Source organism: Pelophylax lessonae, assembly GCF_965119305.1.
Source record: "Pelophylax lessonae genome assembly, chromosome: 11".
Taxonomy (NCBI): domain Eukaryota; kingdom Metazoa; phylum Chordata; class Amphibia; order Anura; family Ranidae; genus Pelophylax; species Pelophylax lessonae.
The window spans coordinates 213,349,436-213,375,366 of record NC_138778.1 but is presented as its reverse complement, the minus strand read 5'-3'; the positions used below and the strand labels follow the sequence as shown (position 1 = coordinate 213,375,366).

General features: G+C 45.1%; 1 protein-coding gene across 2 annotated transcripts in view; it reads right to left on the bottom strand.

Moving 5' to 3' along the window:
* The window catches only part of TM9SF4 (transmembrane 9 superfamily member 4), a 397,487-nt gene that overhangs the window by 5,712 nt on the left and 365,844 nt on the right, over positions 1-25,931 (bottom strand). For both annotated transcript variants that reach the window (XM_082271654.1, XM_082271653.1), the window contains 12 exons: positions 24,683-24,806; positions 22,960-23,078; positions 22,756-22,867; positions 22,565-22,635; positions 20,326-20,458; positions 17,840-17,921; positions 15,700-15,775; positions 12,650-12,733; positions 12,399-12,574; positions 10,254-10,317; positions 8,363-8,482; positions 4,178-4,267 (listed from right to left, as the gene is read on the bottom strand). In XM_082271654.1, coding sequence (XP_082127780.1) covers positions 4,178-4,267; positions 8,363-8,482; positions 10,254-10,317; positions 12,399-12,574; positions 12,650-12,733; positions 15,700-15,775; positions 17,840-17,921; positions 20,326-20,458; positions 22,565-22,635; positions 22,756-22,867; positions 22,960-23,078; positions 24,683-24,806 — 1,251 coding nt within the window. The remainder of the gene's footprint in view (positions 1-4,177; positions 4,268-8,362; positions 8,483-10,253; positions 10,318-12,398; positions 12,575-12,649; positions 12,734-15,699; positions 15,776-17,839; positions 17,922-20,325; positions 20,459-22,564; positions 22,636-22,755; positions 22,868-22,959; positions 23,079-24,682; positions 24,807-25,931) is intronic.

The following is a 25,931-nucleotide window of genomic DNA, read 5'->3' as shown; positions in this document are numbered from 1 at the left end:
TATCAGTGCAGAGTACTAAGTGTTATTTTTGTCTGCTGCTTCCTTCCTCTGCCATCAGTCCAGAGCACTAAGTGTGATTTTTGCCAGCTGCTTCCTTCCTCTGCTATCAGTCCAGAGCACTAAGTGTTATTTTTGTCTGCTGCTTCCTTCCTCTGCTATCAGTGCAGAGCACTAAGTGTTATTTATGTCTGCTGCTTCCTTCCTCTGCTCTCAGTCCAGAGCACTAAGTGTTATTTTTGTTTGCTGCTTCCTTCCTCTGCTATCAGTCCAGAGCACTAAGTGTTATTTTTGTCTGCTGCTTCCTTCCTCTGCTATCAGTCCAGAGCACTAAGTGTTATTTTTGCCAGCTGCTTCCTTCCTCTGCTATCAGTCCACAGCACTAAGTGTTATTTTTGTCTGCTGCTTCCTTCCTCTATCAGTGCAGAGCACTAAGTGTTATTTTTGTCTGCTGCTTCCTTCCTCTATCAGTCCAGAGCACTAAGTGTTATTTTTGTCTGCTGCTTCCTTCCTCTGCTATCAGTGCAGAGCACTAAGTGTTATTTTTGTCTGCTGCTTCCTTCCTCTGCTATCAGTGCAGCGCACAGTGTTATTTTTGTCTGCTGCTTCCTTCCTCTGCTATCAGTGCAGAGCACTAAGTGTTTTTTTTGTCTGCTGCTTCCTTCCTCTGCCATCAGTCCAGAGCACTAAGTGTTATTTTTGCCAAGCTGCTTCCTTCCTCTGCTATCAGTGCAGAGTACTAAGTGTTACTTTTGTCTGCTGCTTCCTTCCTCTGCCATCAGTCCAGAGCACTAAGTGTTATTTTTGTCTGCTTCTTCCTTCCTCTGCCATCAGTCCAGAGCACTAAGTGTTATTTTTGTCTGCTGCTTCCTTCCTCTGCTATCAGTGTAGAGCACTAAGTGTTATTTTTGTCTGCCGCTTCCTTCCTCTGCTATGCGTGCAGAGCACTAAGTGTTATTTATGTCTGCTGCTTCCTTCCTCTGCTCTCAGTCCAGAGCACTAAGTGTTATTTTTGTCTGCTGCTTCCTTCCTCTGCTATCAGTCCAGAGCACTAAGTGTTACTTTTGTCTGCTGCTTCCTTCCTCTGCTATCAGTGCAGAGCACTGTTATTTTTGCCAAGCTGCTTCCTTCCTCTGCTATCAGTCCAGAGCACTAAGTGTTATTTTTGTCTGCTGCTTCCTTCCTCTATCAGTGCAGAGCACTAAGTATTATTTTTGTCTGCTGCTTCCTTCCTCTGCCATCAGTGCAGAGCACTAAGTGTTATTTTTGTCTGCTGCTTCCTTCCTCTGCTATCAGTGCAGAGCACTAAGTGTTATTTTTGTCTGCTGCTTCCTTCCTCTATCAGTGCAGAGCACTAAGTGTTATTTTTGTCTGCTGCTTCCTTCCTCTGCTATCAGTGCAGAGCACTAAGTGTTATTTTTGTCTGCTGCTTCCTTCCTCTGCTATCAGTGCAGCGCACTAAGTGTTATTTTTGTCTGCTGCTTCCTTCCTCTGCTATCAGTGCAGCGCACTAAGTGTTATTTTTGTCTGCTGCTTCCTTCCTCTGCTATCAGTGCAGAGCACTAAGTGTTATTTTTGTCTGCTGCTTCCTTCCTCTGCTATCAGTCCAGAGCACTAAGTGTTACTTTTGTCTGCTGCTTCCTTCCTCTGCTATCAGTGCAGAGCACTGTTATTTTTGCCAAGCTGCTTCCTTCCTCCGCTATCAGTCCAGAGCACTAAGTGTTATTTTTATCTGCTGCTTCCTTCCTCTGCAATCAGTCCAGAGCACTAAGTGTTATTTTTGTCTGCTGCTTCCTTCCTCTGCCATCAGCATGAATCACTTCTGACACCAAGAGAAAAAAGGTGACAGGGGAGGGATCTCCAGAACACAGCCTGGAATTGACAGCTTCATCTCTGTTCCTGTGTGAAGGGGGGGGGGGGTGTCCCTTCTCTCCAATCAGTTCTCCTCACTGAGCTCCGCAGTTTGTAATTTCAGCTTTCCGCCACCCGGTTTTCTGACAGCTCAAACTTTATCAATTATGGACTGTGAGCAAATGTAGAAAAAAGAGAAGCCCCTGGATAAACAGGTACAACTTATAAAGGAGGATTTGTTTAATCTCAATGTACCACCTGAGGCCAGTCACTTCACTGGGTATATGTAAGGGTTTACACCCACTTTACCTCAAAAAGTGAGCGCTTGCTAGATTACAGAGAACAACTAAAAATGTTAGTTGTGTATAAGCCCCTCCCACAAAGGCCAACCTATTGTCTTTAAAATCTCCTGAAAAATAGCAGTGCACTGCTGTGTCCTAAGCCTCATAGCTGTGTATCTGCAGTGTTATCTAAGGCAGTGGTTACCAACTTTTCAGACCTCATGGACCACTAAACTCACAATTGTGAATGCCGAGGACCACTACTATGAATTATACATGCCTTATACCCCCACAATGCTCTGGCTCTCGGCACCCTCCCTCTCCCGCTGGCCGCATCACACTACTGACTTACACAGACTCATCATCATTGGATCTCACCTCCTTATCCAGCTCCGTGCTCTCTCCCAGTCTGTGATCAGCACTGCCATTGTAAGTACCCTCCTCCTCCTTCACCTCCCACTCTCTACACTACTCCTGGCACCTCCCTCTGAGCTCACAGGAGCCGGAACTATAGAGGAGGCATCAGGTATCAATACCCGCCGACAGTATTGACTATCAGGGCGAAGAACGCTGGAAACCACATCGGGCGTTATACATCCATTACATTTGCGGTAGAACACCTGGGGACTACTACATTTTCTTGTGCACCATCATTGGTCCACGGACCACTGGTTAATGGCCGCTGTGCTAGTCTCACCAGATTCAGAGTAGGCCTGGGTAACTACCCTGCTGCTCATTATTCTTGCTGGAGAGGTACCTGTCCCTGACAAACAGCAGCGCAAGGATCTCCCTGCTCCTGCTTCATCCACTCCGTGGATCGGGAGAATGGCCTTCACTCTGCTTTGTAAAATCTACCCCTAGGAGTATATTTACTAAGGGCAGTGTTTGTGGTCCAGGAAACGAATGCATTGTTTTTTTAAGCGGCGGGCATCATACAAGTAGGCATTATCATTATACATATTGTGTGTTCCAAAACACATTTTGGATATTTTGCACCACTGATTGCCATTTCTTGGTACTCTGAACCCATCCACATGCTTAGTGGGGGTCAGGGAAGTTTTTTCTCTCCCTTGCTTGAGGTTTATTTTACTTTCCTCTGAAATAAAAACTGTAAGAGGTTTATGAGAGCTTTAGTTTGATTGACGTTGGTCTCATTTTATCCTTAACCCCTTCACGCCTAAGGGAAAACAATTTCTACATGCCTAAGCACAATTTTACAACTTTGACAATGTGTTAGTAAAACCATACATATCATCACAAATACTTTGTGCATCCAGGTGGATCATGTCGTGTTTTTTTCAGGACAAATTGGGCTTTCATTTGGAGGCAAAATGGTTATCGATATTTCCTCTTTTTTTTTTTTTTATTAGAAAACTATTTACATTTTTTAAAAATGTAGCTGTATTTTTCTTGCTTCTAACATAACCTACCACCAAAGAACAACGCTAAATAAATTCTCCTGCGCCTTACGATCGCAGCGATACCACATATGTGTATATGAGTAGCCGTAGTACACCCCAAAAACAATAGTGCACATTTTGCTTTTTTTTGTCCTACCTAAAAACACACCTAAAAAAATAAAATAATCCTGCCCAAAATATACTGACCCTGACCTCTGACCCTTACTTGACCCAAACACTAACCTAGATCAATCCTTGTAATAACAACCGAGTAGCTGCTTAGCCGCATCAGCTGTTATTTACAAGAAAGCCCACCATCGGCTCTAAACAGCACTGGGGCTGTGCCTCTAGCTGCAGGCATCACCCCGGTACAACCCCTTGGAGCCGAGGCCACATATTTGCGTTACGTTGGCGTGAAAGGGTTAAGTGCCTATGCACCTGCAGTCATCCCTTTGGTTACAAGACTGCGGGTATAGGATTGTGTATATAGGATTGTATGGTTGGGTTTTCTTTACCGTTTTTTTTTTGCTTTTTATTGGTTGAGCCAGATGGACTCGTTTCTTTTTACAACCTGACTATGTAACTAAGACGGAAGTGTGGACATTTTTTTTTCTTCCTTGTACAAAAGAGATAAAGCCACGCACGTACCTTATTTACAAAGTAGAATACGGCGTAAATCAAGACGTAAAACGCAGATCCACCGGACACCAGGAATGTCCTCCACCACCAGCGGTAGTCCTAGGATACAGTTGTTATAAATGTTCATTACCAGAGATGCAGACAACAAAACCACAGGCATATTCATAGATTGCTCAATGAAAAGGTTTCTGTTCTGGGAGAGGGATATTAACTGATCAGTGCAGGTAAAAGCTTATAAAGCCTTTCAAATTTGGTGTACTGAGAGCTCCCAGTATAGAGCTGACCGGCGCATTAACCACTTAACCTCTGAAGTTTTAACCCCCTTCAGGCCCAGGGCAATTTTTTCCTATTCAGCACTGCACTACTTTAATTAGCAATTGCGCAGTCATGCAGCACTGTACCCAAAATTAAAATTTATATAATTTTTTTTTCCCAAAAAGAGAACTTTCTTTTGGTGGTATTTGATCACCACTGTTTTTTTTTATTATTATATGAAAAATTACTAAAAATTTTGAACAAAAATGGTATTTTTGACTTACCGTAAAATCCAGTTCTCTGATGTTCATTGACGGACACAGCTTCTGGTATTCTTAACCATTGGGTTATACTGCCCTCTATAGGAGTAGCAGAAATTCCGGCTACACCCATGGGCAGTCCCAGGGGGTATACTCCCTCTCTCTACTATAGCCAGGCCACTGTTACAAGCAGTGTCAGGAGAATTTTAACTCCATAGAGGGGTGGGTGCTGTGTCCATCAATGAACATCAGAGAAATGGATTTTACGGTAAGTCAAAAATCCCATTTTCTCTTCTTTCATTGACGGACACAGCTTCTAGTATTCTTAACCATTGGGACGTCCCAAAGCAGTGTTAAACATGAAGGGTGGGAAACAGCAAAAAGTTCCCAAGGATAAACATTAGCCAACCAGGCAACAGGGGCTCACACAAACAACTGAAACCTGCCTGAAAAAAAACCAATACACCCTCAAAGAGGATCGATTCCTCTTAAACAGCAGCCTGCAAAACCTTGCGGCCAAAGGAAGCATCCGCAGGTGCCAACACATCCACTTTATAAAACTTTGTAAAAAAGTGCACCGATGACCAGGTGGCCGCCTTGCAAACCTGCGTCACTGACGGCGGATGACGGAAGGCCCAGGTGGCACTAAGCACCCTAGTAGAGTGCGCCTTGACAGGGAGAGGAGGAACCTGACCCCTGATGGAATAGGCCTGAACCACCATCTCTCTGAGCCATCTATAAGCACCACCATATCCCTGTGAATCACCAGAAAAGGTGGACAGGATAACACCGCCAGGTCCGACTCCTTGCACACAGAGGTGATAGCCTCCAAAAAAAGGCCACCTTCTGGAACAGCGTAAGCAGGAGAAACTCCTGAAGATTCTCAAAAGGGAGACTGCTGGAGAACCGAAAGAACCAAATTGAGGTCCCAAGGCAGCAAAGGAGACCACACTGGAGGGACCAAGTGCTGAACATCCTGAAGAGAGGTACACAACAGAGCTGTAGCAGAGGGTCGTTGGAAGAAGATCGCCAAGGCCAACAACTGGCCCTTGATAACTCAAGGCCAACATCTGTTCAACCCCCCCCCCCATTGAAGGAAGGTCAAGATCTGAGCCACCGAAAAAGAGCGAGAAGGAACCCCAAGGGATTAACACCACGCAATGTACATCTTCCACGTACGATGGCAGATCTTCCAAGAAGTAGATTTCCTAGCTTTTAACAGCGTAGGAATAACTGATTCAGACAATCCCATATCTTTCAGCAGCCAAGCCGTCAAAACCAGCGACTGTAAAGCAGGCTGAAAGATTGGCCCTTGGGACAGCATATCCTCCCTGAGGGGAAGCCTCCAAGGAAACGTCGGCAACCAGCCGCACCAGGCCCAGCGAGGTCAGTCTGGGGCCACTAAAATGACCAGAATACCTTCTGCCTCGATGCTGCGTAGGAGTCTGGGCAGAAACTTGAGAGGAGGGAAGGCGTAAATCAGATGATACTGACCCCACAGGGCCACCAGCACGTCTGTGGCATCCGTCAAAGGATCCCGTGACCGAGCCACAAACCTATGTACCTTTCTGTTTAGCCGAGGCCCCAATAGATCCACCTTGGGGGTGCCCCACTGGAGACACAACTGATGAAACACTTCAAGCTGATTCCCCTAGTCTAACGCCTGCCAACTGAGGTAATCCGTCTACCAATGTTCCACTCCGGGAACGTGAACAGCAGGGAGGGCTGGAACAAAACATTCTGCCCACCTGGGAATGCCAGCTTCCGCCAGAGCTGCCAGGACACCTCTTGTGCCCCCTTGGGGATTGACATAAACCATGGCACTGTCAGACTGAATGTGCACTGGACAGCCTTGTAGACGATCCATCCAATGTTCCGGGCACAGCCTGATCGCTCGTAACTCAGGACATTGATCGGTAGTCTGGATTCTTCCAGGGTCCAGACCCCCTGAGCAAAACTTCTGCCGAGGACACCTCCCCACCAGGACAGGCTGGCATCTGTGGTGACCACTGTCCAATACAAGGGTGGGAAGGATTTTGCCCTGCCAGAGCGCCGGACAACTAAGCCACCAAATCAGGGACACTCTAGTACCCCAGCTCAGCTGCCCATGGGTGTAGCCAGAATTTTTTTCTGCCTAGTGTTCTACTCCTGTAGGGGGCAGTATAACCCAATGGTTAAGAATCCCAGAAGCTGTGTCGGTCAATGAACGAAAGAGAAACAATATTTTCTACTTTTTATTATAAAACATATACCAATAAAACAAAAATCAAAACGTCTTCAAGAGGAAGTAAACCCTCCTCTGACACTTGTACCTATAGGTAAGCCTATAATAAGGCTTACCTATAGATACTGTAAATATCTCCTAAACATGTACCGTTTAGGAGATATTTACCTTAGATGCATCCAGTGACGTCACTGGCGCATGCGCTCTGAAGGAACGGCCGCTGGTGCCGTTCCTTCAGAGCCCCGTGCTGTGACCGTCGGCTCCGACCAATCAGATGGCCGGATGCCGCGATCCCGGAAGACGGGCGACTGGACATGTCGCCCGTCGTGCAGGTAAGCGGACAGCACGGCGGGGGCTCGTTCTAAGGTAAGTATTGCATAATGAGCTAGTATGCGATGCATACTAGCTCATTATGTGTTTCTCTTGCAGGTGGCAAAAAAAAAATGTTGGGGGTTTACAACCTCTTTCATAAGTTTAGGCCAAAGTCATTGGCTGAAATCTTCTGCCAAACTTGTGCGGTGTCCAATCACATCCATGTATGTGACTGTGCCTGTAGCTGTCGCCCGTTCGCAGTGTATTTACTGTCAGTGGTCGGTAGGTGGTTAAAGTGATTCTAAAGTAAAAACGTTTTTAAAGCATTTACTTCATTAAGGTAAAAAATGCCTCGCTGCCTGTCCTACACTCCAGCGCTGTCTCTGCTCCAGCACACTCCCCCTCATTTCCTGGTCTCAAAAGAGACACTGAAGGCAGGGGAGCCATAGGATTCTCCTGCTGTCAGTTAAACCCCTGTGAGGAGAGAATGTAGCTTACCGGTTCTGTGTATGTCTATGGACACACACAGCCCGGCTTGGGAGCGTAAAAGCGCACAGGTGCATCCTTAGCACTTCGCTTACTAAGGAGGCACTCTGAGAAGGTGACAGCATGGGCAGGGGAATGTCAGAAGAGGACGTAAGCACCGTACACAGAGCAGGTAAGCATGGGTGGTCAACCTTTGGCCCTTCAGCTGTTGCAGAACTACAAGTCCTATGAGGCATAGGAAGTTGCTGACAGTTACAAGCATGACTCCCAAAGGTTGAGGCATGATGGGACTTGTAGTTTTGCAACAGTTGGAGGGCTCCAGGTTAAATACCCATGAGCTAAGTAAAACCTTTTTTCTTCTTTTACCCCCCCCCAAAAAAACAGCCTTTAGTATAATTTTAAACCCTCCAAGAAAGCTGCTTGCTATTAAATGCAAAAAATATTTTAAAAACTGGCCATGTGTACGGCTCTTGATATGGCCTGATGATAAAGCGTGATACAAGTAATGCAATGATGAAACTGGGCCATTTTAAAATACTGAACAGCACTGGCACACGGAGCAGCTATTGTTTCTTCGCTTTAAAAGAAGAGGGCTTGCATCTTCTCTCTGGACAGCCAAAATATTGTGTTCATCGCCCCATTACCCAGTTATCTCACCTCTGCACACAGCTGGAAGTAAACCATGACAATGCTGATTTGGGAGCATGACACCACGAGAATAATGAAGACCAGGAACAGGAAGCCAAAGAGGTAATAGAACTGGTTCTCCCAGATAGCCTGAAACAGACAAGTTTTAGTGCATTATATAAGAATGAAATCTTGCCCTTCAACTATTCTTACCTTTCTCCTGCTATCACCTGAAAGTTGTAATGGAATACTTAACCATTTGTTGACTGCCTAACTGGGAATTTACATCATTACTTTGACGTTAAATACCAGGATTATGGCTGTAGTTAGATGCCATAACCCTGGTATTTTCTTTTCCCTTAGGCGGCTGGCTTTTTAAATAAAAGTGGTCCAAGCAGCAGATTCGCCGCATGAATACTTTTAAAAGTGGCAGGAGAGGTAGCCCCCCCCCGCATGATAGTTCCTGGGCTTACATTACTGATCGCTGAGCCCGGGAATTATCCGATGCCGGCTTGCCATAGAAATAGGCAATGGCAAGATGGCCACCGCTCATCCCTATGCCCATGGAGAACCAGAGCGACATCTGGTTCTCAGGCCATGTAAACATGGGGGTTTTTTTAAAAAAAGATTTAAAAAAAAGATTTAAAAAAAAAAAATTATTTTGATCTTTTGCTTTTAAGGGTAGATGAAAGATTTGGGGTTTCTTTCATATTCTATAAAAAAGGGGTATATATTATGTTTTGTTTTAATTTATTAAAGTGTATTTTTCCCCGAAAAATTGCTGCGCAAAAAGCGTGCGACTTAAAAAGTTGCAACAACCGCCATTTTATTCTTTAGGATCTCTGCTAAAATGGTGTGTGTGTGTGTGTGTGTTTCCGAGTAATTTTCTAGCAAAAAAAATAATTTTTAGGGCCCTTTCACACGGTCCGCTCCGTAGGCGGATCCGTGTTTCTCAGCGGGGATCGATCCGCGATCCCCGCTGAGCAGGTGGAAGACAGCTCCGTCTCCGCTTGCAGAGCGGAGAGGGAGGTGTCTCAGCCCCCGCTGCCATCTATGGGGGATCGGATGAGAGCGGACCGCTTGTCCGCTCTCATCAGATCCGATCCGATTACTGAACGGATGGAAAAATAGGGTTTCCATCCGTCCAGATTTCAAGCACAGGATCGGATGCGGATGGCAGCGGGTGTCAGCGGAGGTGTCTCCGTTGACATCTGCTGCCCCATAGAGCTGCATGGAGGATCCGATCAGATCCGCCTAAAAAAACTGACAGGCGGATCTGATCGGATCGCCCGTGTGAAAGAGCCCTATTAGAGTTATTAACAGTTTCAAGTAATTAAAATCAAGGGGTCTGTAGTGGACTTCAAACATTAGAACAAATACACTGGGGAGGAAAGCAAGAATACATAAGGGGTGGTAGCTCATTGTTTTAAGATGCTGGTCTCATACATTGTGGATGTGAATAGGACAGACTGGCTCAATCCAACACCGGCAAATACCTGCACCGCAACTGAGGCTGTCATAACGGTGCTTATGAATCCCTACACACCATAGTAAGTAGACATAAAGCACCCCCATTTCTGGGAACAACCATACTACGCACTTCCCTCTCCATATTAAATGCTTCTTTGGGGAACAATGATAAAGCCCCCCCATAACCCCCTATGGTCAAACCCCTCTTGTCTATCCCAAACATAAAGATGGCCGTCATGTGGTATAATGTCTGCCACTTATATTCCTATCAAGAATTGAAATCATTCTCTCAGCTACAGGAGGAATTTGAAGTACCCTCTAATTTTCTATTTGGCTATTATCAACTGAAGACCTCCCAGTATAGTTTTTATTTTACCCATTTTACCATGGTTTTATTTTTAGTTAATCATGCCTGTTCTACCCCATCAAAATACCAAATCAATGTACTTACACTGAAGATGAAAAATAGTTCAATGAACATGGCACCAAAAGGCAAAATTCCAGCCATAAGGATCCTGAAAGAAAATCAGATTATTAGGATGCTTAGCAGTAATTCTACAGAACATATGCAGTTCAGGTAGCAGGATTTATGGTGAGGAGTTGAACAGAGAAAGCAGCAAAGCGCTGCTGGGGAGGGCGGCATTAAAATAAACCGGCTCTTTTAGGCACCATCTACACGGGACGTTGTAAACGGCCGTTTAGGAGCAGTTGGGCGTTTTTTTCAGAAGCCCCTGAACCCACCTGCATGTTATCTTATCTGTTCATGTACACAGGGTCGTTTACAGTCATTTGCAGGCAGTTGAGTTCAGGGATGTTTTTTGGAACGCAATTATTTGCGTTCGAACGTGTGTTTTCTGGTGTTTGAAATGCAAAAACGGGACCGAACGTGAACGAACATGATGAAGTACGTTCAGCTACGTTATACGTTTTTTTTTTCTTCCATTCAAAATCAATGGTTCCCTATGGGAGCCTATTGATTTGAATGGAAGTCGCACCGCAAGTCGGATCAGGATGATCCGACTTGCGCTGTGAGAATCTTGAGGGGGAACTCCTCGCCAAAAATGGGAAGAAAACTGCGTGGGGGTCCCCCCCAGGTTCCAAACCAGGCCCTTCGGGTCTGGTATGGAATTTGAGGGTAGCCCCACGCGGTCCCCCCCAAAATCCAGTTGAAAATGGTGTTATCAGTATTTTGCAGATAAGAGAAAAAGGTGCTGATAATCGCAACGAAAACGCACGTGATTTTTTAAAAAATGCAGCAAGCAAACTTTTTATTGCCACAATGGAAGCGCAGTGGACCAGTGTGAAGACATACATAGAATTTAAAGGGATGTATTTTTCTTGAACTTTTCTTGCACTAAAAGTGGCAATAATAGCCAAAAATAAATTCATATTCATTTAAATTCATGATATTAAATTAAAAAGTTTAATACAATTACATATAAAAAATATATATTTTTTAAAAAACTGTTATTTTTCCGTCCCGGTTTTCAGCCAAGTGCATCCTGCATTTTGGGTTTCCGCACCAAATTTCCTCTAGTTTTCTCAGCTAAGCACACCCTCCTGCCTGCACGCTTTATAAATAAAGCACGGATGGGGGAATTTGCTGATATTAAAAATTAAGTAAATAATATTGGTTTGTGGAGCTCAGATGCAGTGAAGATCTGCTTCAACAGCTTCCTGACCGCCGAATAGTAAAGGGCGTGCAGCACGGCGATCGTGGTCCTAAGACAGGGCACAACTCCGATCTTGGTAAAGAGGCGATGACGCAGCTCTTTACCCATGTAATCGGCTGTATCCACTTACAGCCGGTCACATGTAAACAAGGACGTGCCGTTTATCGGCTCTCCTCACTTCACACTCTGTGGCGATCAGTGGCATCTCCTCACAGGGAAGACCTGTACAGGTAATCAGGGCACTGATCATCAGTGCCCTAATTACAGTACAGCCCCAGCAGTGCTGACTGAGTGGCGATTTTGGCTCTGAGGAAGAGGGTCCTCCCTCGAAACACGTAAGACACATCGGGTTTTGAGGACGCCATCATACTATCCAGCAGTAGAGAAGTGTCCTGGAAGCGAGCGGTGCCCATTTCCTATATGCTTGTTCATATGCTACGTTTGTGAGTATATTGTACGCTACCCTTCTTTGATTTTAATAAACTTTTAAGTGGTAATGCACAAGGTCGTGCGCCCTTGTTGTTTTCTTGTAGTGCCTTTTGGATACCCTTGTTCCTGAGGGGGGCAGCAAGACCACTTCTTTTGTGTCATAAAACCGCCTAGAAGATTCACCTTCCCGCATACCACTTGAGCGCAGGAGAGATATTGTTGTTTTTTGGAAATCACTGCCAGTGAATAAATACCACTAAAAGAAAGCTCTATTTGTGTGAAAAATATTTAAAAAAATGTAATTTGGGTACAGTGTTGCATGACCGTGCAATTGTCAAAGTGTGACAGCACTGAAAGCTGAAAATTAGCCCGGGCAGGAAGGGGGTGAATGTGCTAAGTATTGAAGTGGTTAATACGCACGATTCAAAACACTTTGCACTTGAAAAGTTTCTAAGAAAAACTGCAACAGGAATCCTTTCATAAAAGGAACTTACCCCACAAACCTCTTCATGTACCAACGCTGTTCTGGGATCTGCCGTGGGATCTGATTGGTTCTCACGGGATTGTCATAAGGCTGCTTGCGGAAGCCAAAGTAATAGCCAAGGTAGACTAGCGGGAGTGAAATTCCAAACCACATGCACAGTAGTGCCAGCATGGTGGGGAACGGTACCTGGAGAGACACAGTGGTGTTAGCTAACCAAGTAAGGTGTGCTATTCTAAAGACAAACTCTGAAAACATACTTACTGCGCCTGAAGAATGTTTCCCCCAGATAAAGCAGTTCAGCACAAAACAAATACTAAAGACCACTCCAGGGTAGAGCGTAGCCGTCTGAAATTACAAAGTTTCATTGTTATTAAAGCAAAGACAATTTTCCATGCAACTCATCAATTTATAATCAAGGGAGGGGAAATTTAAGGCAAGTGAACAAAGACAATTCCACAGCAGCAAGTTGGATCAGCTAGAAAAGGGTGCCCGAGGTCAATTCTCCTTCTATAGAGACAAAGGAAGAATTACACATTAAACATATGTGCGAGGAGAGAGAGAGAGAGGGGGTGGGGCCAAACCACGGCTCTGTGTCTGAATGGAAACACAGAGCAGGGGCTCAGCTTGGGTTCCCCCTATAGCAAGCTGCTTGCTGTGGCAGAACTCGTCAGGAGGGAGGGGACAAGAGAGCCCGCGAGGGACCCAAGAAAAGGAGGATCGGTGCTGCTCTGTGCAAAACCACTACATAGAGCAGGAAAGTATAAAATGTTTGTTATTTTTAAAGAAAAAAAATAAAACAAGATTTTAGTATCACTTTTAGAGCCCATTCACACTAGCACGACTTGTGAGGCGACTTGTGTCGCCCCAGGTTGCTTGACATAACAAAAGCAATGTTAATCAATCACTGCCGTCTTAATTGGCACTACTGAAGTTGCTCCGACTTCAGAAAAGGGTCCTGTACTACTTTGAGGCGACCTGTGATCCGACTTGTCCCATATACTTCAATGGGAGTCGCCTCCTTATCTTAATTGAAGCGACTTGTTATCAGACTTTCCAGGAAGAAGAAAGAGATTAGCCAGGCATTCCCCACAGACAAAGTCGCCTGTCTCTTCAAAGTAGTGCACAAGTCTCTTCCAAGTCTCTAAACAAGTCTCTAAACAAGTCTCTAAACAAGTCTCTAAACAAGTCTCTAAACAAGTCTCTAAACAAGTCTCTAAACAAGTCTCTAAACAAGTCTCTAAACAAGTCTCTTCAAGTCACGGGGCGACTTTCTGGTCGTGGTAGTGTGAACCGGCTCTCAGTGCTGGTTCATACATATGCGATGCGGGAACCCTGCAAATCCACTGCAGGTTCCCGCATCGCACTCGACTCGCAGGCTGTTCACACTGCCATGTGCGAATCGCTGGGGGTTTTCAATACAGAAGTTAACAACACCCCCAGATGAGGTCACATGTCGCAGTGCGAACTGTCAATTCGGACATTAATCGAATCGCATAGGTGTGAACACCCATGCGGTCAGATTCTGGTGCAGACCAAAAAAAGGGTCCTGTGCGACACAAAATCAGCCATACAATCTGTATGGCTAAATTCACAACGCACAGACATCGCATGTGATTTGCAGAGCAGTGTGCTGCGGATCACATGCGATGTCTGACATCGCATATGTTTGAACCGGCACCAAAGGTGTGTTGGGGCCCCTGCTGTTCCTGATAACCGCAGCCACACACTCTGGCAGTGATGCCACAAAGTTCTTTAAGTGGTTGGGTGTTAAACTACGTGTTGCCAAAATTAACCCTTCACTGAAATGCTAAGCAGTGATGCTAGCCCTGCCCAGTTTTTTTCTACTGGACTATGGAACACTTCCCCTTTAACTGCTTCAGCTCTGGAAGATTTACCCCCCCCCCCTCCTGACCAGGCCATTTTGGTAGTACTTCATCATCACTGGGTGTTTTATTTATTTTGCAATATAAACCAATATAATCTAATGCTTTCTGCTATAAAAACATCCAAAAAATAAAAAAAAATCTAATTTCTTCAAATATTTTGGCCAAAATGTATTCTGTTACAAGTCTTTGGTAAAATAAAAATCCCAATAAGAGTATATTGATTGCTTTGCATAAAAGTTAGTGTGTCTACAAAAGGATGGTGTATAAATACTGGAATTTTTATTTTTTACTTTTTAAACTACTAAACGGCAGTGATTAGTGACTAGGGGACTGCGATAGTGAGGGGAGGAGGGGGTCTAGATCTGTCTCCTGTCCTTTTATTCATACGGAGCTGTACAAAGATTCCTTCTACATTCTGGAATTCCTACTTCAAGTATATTACTAGTTATCTTGGAATTTGGCTTCGTGATCCTTATTAGGGCTCTTTCACACTATCCACTCCGTGGGCGGACTCCATTTATCTCAGCAGGGGATCGATCTGCCGATCCCCTGCTGAGCAGAATGACAGCTGTTCTCCGCACTTTGTGCAGAGACAGAGCTGTCAGAGCCCCATACATCTCTATGGGGGAATCGGATGGGAATGGACCGTCGGTCCGTTCTCATCTGATCCGCTGGACGGATGGAAAATAGGGTTTCCATCCGTCCAGATTTGACGGATCGGACCAGATGTCAGCGGACATCCGATCCCCCATAGAGATGCATGGGGCGACCGTTCAGATCCGCCAAAAAAACTGACAGGCGGATCTGAACGGTCCGCCTGTGTGAAAGGGGCCTTAGGGTCGAATATGTGAGGTGAGAGGAAGTGTTTGCCTTGGTGGATGGGCTGCTTTTCACCATACACTACTCCAGGGATCTTCAAACTGTGGCCCTCCAGCTGCTGCAGAACTACAAGTCCCATGAGGCATTTAAAACTCTGACATTCACTGACATGGCTAGGCATGATGGGAATTGTAGTTCCTGAACAACTGGAGGGCCAAAGTTTGAAGACCCCTGCACTTCTGCATGTTTTTTGGAATCACTCCTTTCTACAAGAGGCTGAATTCTACATTATTTATGGACTTTATTAAGTTTTATCTATTCACTCATTTCTCCTTATTGATTTTGATATGCGCTGCACTGTTTTGTTTTTGTTATACTTTTACAAGTGTCAGGCATTGCCAAAAAAGCTGCTGCTGCTGCCAGGCGGAAAGGCTACTAGGAGAGTTTGCAAAATGTCCTGTGTGCATGAGGTCTTGCTACAGTAAACTGACCTTTGCTACCTGTGCAGCGGGGTATAACCCCTAGAGAGAGCAGCAAACCTTTCTACTTACTGGCTATCCTCTTATAAATAAGGCTATTATTACATTGTGAAAACAGATTACTCACACAAAATGCTCCTTTGCGCCACCGGTGCCCCTTCAGTGTGCGATACAAGCGTCCAGCAAAGAACCCACCAAACACGCTGCAAAAACAATAAAAAAATCATGAAGGGGATACAAAAAAAAAAAAAACCTTTTGTGAACCTTTAACCAGCCTACAGACATACAACCATTTAGATGTGCTTAACAAGCAATAAAAATATGATTAAACAGGTTCTTCTGGATTCCAAACAATGCAAAACTGAGCGGTCTTTCTGGAATTTAACATCCAGAGCGACCTGCATTCAAGTTATTCTGTGCATGACTTTCTAAGCCCGCTCTTTCCTCCTCCCATTTATGTTTCTGCAGCCTTTTCATTACAGTCTGATTATCATCGTGGTAATCTAAAGCTGGCCATAGATGGATCAAGTCTTGGCTGGTTCAGCAGGGACCGTATGAGATTGGATCCATCTATGGGCAGAGGTGTCCAAACTACAGCTCTCCAGCTGTTGCGGAACTACACGTCCCATGAGGTATTGTAAATCTCTGACATTCACAGACATGACTGGGCATGATGGGAATTGTAGTTCCTGAACAACTGGAGGGCCATAGTTTGGACACCCCTGATCTATGGGCAGGGTTGGTTGTACTAAAGTTGATCCATTGATCATCAGATCATCACCAGCAGCTATTACCATTTGCACCACCTCCCTCTCCCTTTAGATTGTAAGCTCCATGAGCAGGGCCCCCCTATTCCCTATGTATTTAACAGTATTGTCATTTTACTGTTCCCCTTTTTATTGTAAAGGGCTACGTAAAACTGTTTGCAATATATAAATCCTGTATAATAATATTTTTTTTCCCTTTACTTTCACCTGGTGATAATGCCAGTAATACAATTCCCGTTTTAAGCTGGCCATACACCTGCCGAAAAATCATCATTTGGTCCAATCGTCCATTTTTGCTCCAGTTAATGGGCACAAATAGAAAATCGTTTTCAACTTTTCAGAGCCGAAAAATCGAAGGAACAGTTTTGAAAATCTGCCGGCCGATCGATAAATTGAGAGGTTAAAGTGTTTCTCGGCCGACCTGTTTGCACTAGGTATATGTGACAAACTGAATTCATTTATGTCCATTGAACGATTTATCGTTCCAAATTCGGTCATTACATAATGGCACGATTGTCTGCTCTCAGGGCCGATTATTCGTTTTTCTAAAATGAATTTGCCCGATATTTCGGCAGGTATATGGCCAGCTTTAGAGTGCTTTCTGGACCAGGAGCAGAGTAAAAGCTCAGGCATTGAATCTAGGGAGAGTGGGGGGTGGCTAACATCACTTGCCCGGGACTCTCCTGGAGAAATAAAAGACAGTAGTGTCCTGATATTTTACAGCCCTTTGCAGAAGGTATACGCCAGGTTCAGAGTACTGATTTCCAATCATTAACACTGGTGTAATGCTTGGGGTTTTCATGGTCTGGACACAGGTTTAAACTTTTGAAAACAAAAATAATAGAAGCTGTCTTGATCTGCGATGTACATAATGACATCAGAGCGGGAGTGTCGCACCACCAGACAAGGAAGGTGGTTTTGTGGGACCAAGGAAGACGGTAAATAATTTGATTACATTTCCCTTTCATTAAACGAGCATTGGACCCATAGTTCAACTTTAATACTTGCCTTAATGGACAGGAAAATCAAATCAATATGTTTTGAGAATACAGGTGTGCATGGGAAGCTTTAAAATTCAGAGCATGTTTCCTGATGCATAAGGCCCCTTTCACATAGGGAGTCCGTCTGTCAGTTTTTTGGCGGATCTGAACGGATGCCCCAGGCATCGGATGTCAGCGGAGACATGTCCGCTGACATCCGATCTGTCAAAACAGGACGGATGGAAACCCTATTTTCCATCCGTCTGGCGGATCGGATGAGAACGGACAGACAGTTCGTTCCCATCCAATTCCCCCATAGAGTAGAATGGGGACCTGACAATTCTGTCTCTGCACACAGCGTGGAGACACAGCTGTCATCCGCCTGCTCAGCGGGAGATCGGCGGATCGATCCCCCGCTAAGAAAAACGGAGTCCGCCTGAAGGACTCCGTGTGTGAAAGGGGCCTAACAGTAATATAGGTTTCAAACCATACAGAATGTTAACGTTGTAGCCAATCTTACCCCATAAACATGAACAGGAAGCAGGCTGTGGTCATAAGCGCACCTCTACTGGATGGAGACAACATTCCCAGCATGGCCACAACTACAAGACAAAGACATCACAAATCATTACAAAATATCTAATATTTGCTAACATAAAACCCATTACATCTGACAAAGCAGCCATTGAGTCACCATTACAGGGGAATCAAGTCATTTTTACTTGAATAAATGGAAAATGATGGAGTGAAGCAAAGATCAAAAAGCGCACCTGAGGCAGTCTGCATGGGTCAAAGTGGAGTTCCACCCAAAAGTGTAACTTCCACTTTAAATACTGCTGACCCCCTGACACGCCACATTTGGCATGTCATTTTTTTGGTGGTGGTGGGGTGGGGCGGGTACCTAAATTTGACAGGTACCCGCTCCCACTTCTGCTCGAGCCGCCTATGCGGCTCGAGCGGAAGTTCTTCTCTCTCCCTCCCTGCCTGCAATCCTTCTGGGAGACATCACAGGTCCCAAAGTTTTCCCGGCAATACACAACACGCAGCTGTCACAGCCGGGTGCCCACACTAGAGATACCGGCGCTGCCGAGGAGGAGGAGGAGAGAGAGAGGATCGAGGCTTCGGCCGGCCGCATCGCTGGAGCGTGGGACAGGTGAGTGTGTGTTTATTAAAAGTCAGCAGCGAACACAAACACAAAAATTTGTGGAACTCTGCTTTAAGCACGGGCGCACTTACAAATTATAACAAATGCCCACTGATGACAAATTTATGGCGGATTGTGCAGTAAAAAACAGAGATAAAGAAGTCTTAGCTTAAAGGGTAACTTTAATTGGAAAAAAAAATTGCAAATAAAAAAAAATATATATAATAATAATAATAATAATAATATAGCATATACGATTGCAACACAAGTGATGTTGTAATTGAATGTTAATAAAAATGACCTTTCCTTTTCAATCTGCAGCTCTGTCATTTTATGTAAAGCGCAATGCAATATGGCTGCCTGGCTCACTGATTTTCCCAGAAGTCTACACTAAGATACAAGTCAGGTTTCTGGCATCCCCTGCAACAAAAATGTCATTTTTGCTAAGATACCCGCCATTAGGAAATAACGTATAAAAGGGATGCAGACCCTGCAACTTTCCTCGTTAGGTCCCTAATTGTGCAGCAGCTGCTTGATAATTATGAAACCACTCTCATTAGACTCACTAAGCACAGGGGCACAGAGGAACAAACAATGATTTCTTCAGAATAACAAAAGATAGGAATGGGCAACAGTTTGGTAAAATTCTTGCAATGTACAGAGATTACCCAAGAAAACTGGAGTTACATTTTAAGACTGAATAGTCTCAGATCTGTACTTGCATACAAGGACAGAAGAGTATATGTACGTGCATGCAAGTACGCCATTAGATATGCGCAGCTGCTGCACCTGTCAGACTCAAATTGATTTTTAGCTGATATAAGCGATGTCATAAATACCATGGATGGTGTCAGCACTTCCTGGCTCCGCTGAAACACATAGGGCAGAGCCAGGAAGCGGACGCCATCTTAGATGCTGGCTGTTCGGCTGCTATACTGAATGTGATCCCCCTGGTATTTATGACTTTTTGCTGTTTTTTCATTGTGCAACGTGAGTGCTTTTAATAAAACGCAGAGTGCTTTTGCACAATAAAGTGTTCTCTGTTTTTTTGATCCCTTGGGCACATTTGTACACCAGGCGAGCGTGGGAGGACCCCTCTGTGACCTGAAGAGCATTTTGCCAGTCTGGGCTATTTTGACATTCTTTGGATGAGGATCATGCAGCTCCGGTATGCTGCTTTAGGCCCCTTTTACACTTGTCCTGCAACTTGGGACTACAAAGTCGCATAAAAAGTCGTAGCCCATGGTTTCCAATGAGTACCATTCATATTTGTGCAAAATTCAAAGTAGTCCCTTCACTACTTTAGTCCGACTTTAATGCGACTTGAGGTCAAAAGACCTCAACGTTACAAAGACATTGCTTAAAGTCGCATAAATTTCAGGTCGTACAAGTGTGAAAGGGGCCTTAGTGTGCACAGTGATGGTGTCTATGCACTTAGGGCTTTGTCTTAATGGGATTCACTTAACTCACCGATACTGCTTCAGTCAAAATATAAGGATATGTCCGTCACCACACATTTGTGGATTTTTCTTCACTGTAGTGACTGCTCATTGATTGAAGAGCGGCTATCCCTTGTGTAATATGAGATTTACATTTTTGGCATCATGTGTGGTTTATGCTTTATAGTTTGCATTTTCTTCATAGTTCAATTTATGCACATTTATTATGTATGTTAGTGGTATTGCGTATTGCACAACACTGCAGTTTTTGTTTACACATATCTCACATTTTGAGTTTGTGGTTAGCGCTGCACATTACATGCATATTGATTGACATCTGGTATCAAGATACCGTGCTAGCAAGCTTTCCTTGCATTATTTTATTTTCATCTTATGACCCAAGCACAGATTTTGCATACTCACAGATGACAATAAGCACCATGCAGAAGAGCTGAATTCCAGAGCCTAGGAGAGAGCTGAGGATCATGGGATACTGGGGTGGTCGGAAGACATCGCCATGGACCAGCTTCCAACCTGATTCTTCCATTGTATCTTCCTGCAGAGAAGAGGACACGAGAGGCATCAGCCAACAGGAAGGTCACATGACAGAGGCAAACCGGTGTAACGTGAGAATTACCTACCCCGTGAGAAAAACCTACCCTGGCAGTGCGCATGCTCACAGCCCCTAGTGCGCATGCGCACTAGTCTGAAATGATGACTGTTCCGTGGAAAAAACCTACCATCGCTGCGGGTACATTAAAACAGCTGTACTGCAATGTGAGTAAGCTCCGCTCCTTGCCCTGTCACTTCCCTGATCTTGTCTACTAAATATAAAAGCGGCTGGCGGCTCCGTGATTTATGTTGTCATACAGCCGCCGCCGGTTTTATATTTAGTAGACAAGACCAGGGAAGTGTCAGGGATAGCAGTGGAGATCACATGATATTTCTGGCGAGCTGTTTTAATGTAATTCCGCGGCGTTACAGACACTTTCGTACACCGGAAGTGACGAGGGTAGGTTTTTCTCACGGGTAGGTAATTCTCACGGAACACCGGCATCAGCCAACAGGAAGGTCACATGACAGAGGCAAACCGGTGTTCCGTGAAAATTACCTACCCGTGAGAAAAACCTACCCTCGTCACTTCCAGTGCACCCTCAGTGTGTATAACGCGGCCGTTACATTAAAACAGCTGCCCTACAATATGAATCATCTCCGCTCCTTCCCCTGACACTTCACTGATGTCGGCTAGTAAATATAAAAGCGGCGGCGGGTGTATGAGAAGATACATAACGGAGCCGCCAGCCGCTTTTATATTTAATAGCCCACATCAGTGAAGTGTCAGGGATAGCAGCGGAGATGATTCATATTGTAGTACAGCTGTTTTCATGTCACCGCCGCGTGGGTAGGTTTTTTTCACGGACACCCTAATACTTTCATACTACTGCGCATGCCCTGTAGTCAGCTCCTTATCTTTTTCATTAGGTCTCCGGGGCTCTGAGCATGCGCACTGCTGCGCTGCTCAGCTGTTCATGCCCGGAAGTGACGAGGGTAGGTTTTTCTCACGGGGTAGGTAATTCTCACGTTACACCGGCATCAGCCAACAGGAAGGTCACATGACAGAGGCAAACCGGCATCAGCCAACAGGAAGGTCACATGACAGAGGCAAACCGGCATCAGCCAACAGGAAGGTCACATGACAGAGGCAAACCGGCATCAGCCAACAGGAAGGTCACATGACAGAGGCAAACCGGCATCAGCCAACAGGAAGGTCACACGACAGAGGCAAACCGGTGTAACGTTAGATTTCCATACCTCGTTAGATTTCCATACCCTCGTCATTTCCGCCCCGAAAACAGCATAGAACAGCTGTGAAGTTTAGAAGTGCGCATGCTCGGAGGGTATGAAAATATTACGGAAGTGTGGAAAATCTTCTATTTGCGGCGGGTACTTAAAAACAGTTCGGCTGCAACATCAATCATCTCCTCTGCTATCCCTGTCACCTCCCTGATGTTGGCTAGTAAATATAAAAGCGTTGGCGGGTGTATCTCGTCTTCGTGATGCGCTTTTATATTTATTAGCCGAGAGCAGGGAAGTGAGAGGGGAAGGAGCGGAGATGATTTATGTTGCAGAGGAGCTGTTTTCTGGTAACCGCGGCAAGTGTAAGTTCCGTGAGAAATCCATACCCTCCGGAAGTGACGAGGGTATGGTTTTCTCACGGGTATGGTTTTTTCACGGAACACCGGCATCAGCCAACAGGAAGGTCACATAACAGAGGAAAACCAGCATCAGCCAACCGGAAGGTCACATGACAGAGGCAAACCGGCATCAGCCAACAGGAAGGTCACATGACAGAGGCAAACCAACATCAGCCAACAGGAAGGTCACATGACAGAGGCAAACCGGCATCAGCCAACAGGAAGGTCACATGACAGAGGCAAACCAACATCAGCCAACAGGAAGGTCACATGACAGAGGCAAACCGGCATCAGCCAACAGGAAGGTCACATGACAGAGGCAAACCAGCATCAGCCAACAGGAAGGTCACATGACAGAGGCAAACCGGCATCAGCCAACAGGAAGGTCACATGACAGAGGCAAACCAGCATCAGCCAACAGGAAGGTCACATGACAGAGGCAAACCGGCATCAGACAAGACACTTACAATATCATCCTCCTTGTTATAGTTTGCAATGTCCTTCCTCAGTGTTCGGATTATAATCATGCTGAGAATACCTGATAAATAGAAGACAAACATTAACATCTGAAGATAAGCGGCAGTCAGGTATAGGATTGGATTCACCAATTATTCCATAAGCCCCCTGGAGAATTGCCCCAGTCCCCTCCCCTGCTCACCTGACAGGAAGAAGACAACGACCACAGAATTGATGATGGAGAACCAGTGAATCTGAACATCGCTCATGGTAAGGTAAGTGTCCCAACGAGATGCCCACTTGATGTCACTTTCCTAAATGGCAGAAAAAGGTGACAACTGAGCAAGAGCTGTGTTACCCATAATCCCCTTTACCAAGCTAGCACCGCATCTCGCTGTTTTTCTACCTGCCAGTGCACAGAGTATGTGAAGAGTACTTTATTCTCTTTTGCGGGGTCGATCTCCAGGGGGGCAGAATTGGAGCTTTCTTTTACTGTGCAGGCCTCGCCATCCGTCCCCTTCAGATCTGAGACAAAACAAGAATAAATCAAAGTAAATTTAAGTCCTAACTGGATTACGTTTAGGTAAAATACTTACCCCTTATTAAATAAAATCCCCTGTCCTCGCCCTATTCTAATTCTTTGTTGCATCTCTGTGCTGCAGATCTCCTGCAGAGGGAATGTCTGAACAAAGACCTTCATGGCAAGATCACCATGGATTATTTAAAAGCCCAACTCCGGGCATTCCCTTCAGTCTTGCACAGTTGTACCGGCTCCTCTCCTGGACTGAAATAGCTTACTCCGACTTCCTGCACACTGAGCTTTTCACCGTGTGCATTAGAAGCTCCAGCAAGTCAACTAAAGCCAGCCTCATGTTTTGGTATGCAAGGAAAATGGAAAAAAGTACATGAGGAAGGCAGTGCATGAACCACAATGGGATGCAATGGATAAAGAAGTCAGGTGAACATCCAGTATAGAAAGGGTTAACAGTTTATTGGTAACCGAAAAACAAAGTACATAAAATCCTTACACCCCCCCTGGGCTGGAGTGGACAAGGGCACCTGGCAGCAAGCAACACGAGTGGGAGGAGGTCAGTCTCCCAGGACCACTGAGTGGTGTGTGCACAAAGCCGGAAACCAGCCGCCACGAGGATGAAAGGACTCTGCTGTAGTTCCTCGTGCCAGCTGGTTTCCGGCTTTGTGCACACACCACTCATTGGTCCTGGGAGACTGACCTGCTCGCGCTCGTGTTGCTTGCTGCCAGGTGCCCTTGTCCACTCCAGCCCAGGGGGATGTAAGCATTTTATGTACTTTGTTTTTCGGTTATCAATACCAATAAACTGTTAATCCTTTCTATACTGGATCTTCATCTGACTTCTTTATCCATTGCATCCCGGTGTGGTTCATGCGCTGCCTTCCTCATATACTTTTGTCCCCATCAGCACCCTTCCTATGCTCGTTGGCTAGCAGCAGAAAAACCACTGGGGAGCCTCACAGGCTTATTGCTATCCCTTCACCCTAAAGGCACCCCAGGAGCGCCTGATTTGTGATTATTGCTTTGACTTCTGGACTGGATTTTTTCGTATGGCTGCCCTGGGTGCAAATCTCTTCACTGAGCCATTAGCAGAACAGCCGCTGGGAAACCTCACAGGCTCACGTCTATCCCTCCACCCTACATGCACCCCAGGAGCGCCTGGGTTGTGATTATAGCTTTGACTTAAGGAAAATGGAAAGACTTATTTTTTTAAATAGGGGAACTCGTGGGGGGGGGGGGAAGCTACGCACAGAATGTTTTTTACCTTAATGCACAGATTTGAGAAAAACAAATAGGTACAGGTCAATGCAGCATTGCTCCGTTATTTATAAAATCTATATGACTAAGTTAGGATCACATCAGGATAAGTCAAGGGACCTGGAAAGAGTTCACTAACAAACTGACATTTAAATGGATGATAGGATCCATTGAATGTGGCAGTATGCAGGTCTCCTTAGAAATGATAAATACACGAGTCTATGCTTTGCTGAGATTTTCCCTCACTTTCTGAATGATAGATCTGTGCATCTATGGGAGCTTCACAAATTCAATCAAAAGTTTTTCTTTTTAAGGTTCACTAATAGACACACATTATTACCTTCCACTGTGATGCTTTGTGGTATCACCTCGAACCTCACCACCCTAAACGTGGGCTCCTGATTCTCCTCCACTATCTCCCGATGGAAGTACAAGAGGAAGGACAAATGATTGTGCAAGTAAAACTGGAAAAACAAAAACAGACAATGAACTTAGTAAGCCCCTTAACATGTATGTAAACAATCTTTATTAGTATGTTCAAAGCTAGCCATGGTAAGGCAACGCACTGACACCCTTGCTGCCATAGTGCTATGTGCTGGGTGTTTAGTGTGCCCCTGTACCTTTAAGGATGGGTGGGCTCCTTCCAGGCTCACCTGTCCCCATCTATTCATTATAAATGCATGTGCTTCCATTGTGGAGACTCACAGAAGTTAGGGACCACAGAAAACACCTGTCCCCATCTATTCATTATAAAATGCATGCACTTCCATTGTGGAGACTCACAGAAGTTAGGGACCGCAGAAAACATCTGTCCCCATCTATTCATTATAAATGCATGTGCTTCCATTGTGGAGACTCACAGAAGTTAGGGACCGCAGAAAACATCTGTCCCCATCTATTCATTATAAATGCATGTGCTTCCATTGTGGAGACTCACAGAAGTTAGGGACCGCAGAAAACATCTGTCCCCATCTATTCATTATAAATGCATGCACTTCCATTGTGGAGACTCACAGAAGTTAGGGACCGCAGAAAACATCTGTCCCCATCTATTCATTATAAATGCATGCACTTCCATTGTGGAGACTCACAGAAGTTAGGGACCGCAGAAAACATCTGTCCCCATCTATTCATTATAAATGCATGTGCTTCCATTGTGGAGACTCACAGAAGTTAGGGACCGCAGAAAACATCTGTCCCCATCTATTCATTATAAATGCATGTGCTTCCATTGTGGAGACTCACAGAAGTTAGGGACCGCAGAAAACATCTGTCCCCATCTATTCATTATAAATGCATGCACTTCCATTGTGGAGACTCACAGAAGTTAGGGACCGCAGAAAACATCTGTCCCCATCTATTCATTATAAATGCATGCACTTCCATTGTGGAGACTCACAGAAGTTAGGGACCGCAGAAAACATCTGTCCCCATCTATTCATTATAAATGCATGTGCTTCCATTGTGGAGACTCACAGAAGTTAGGGACCGCAGAAAACATCTGTCCCCATCTATTCATTATAAATGCATGCACTTCCATTGTGGAGACTCACAGAAGTTAGGGACCGCAGAAAACATCTGTCCCCATC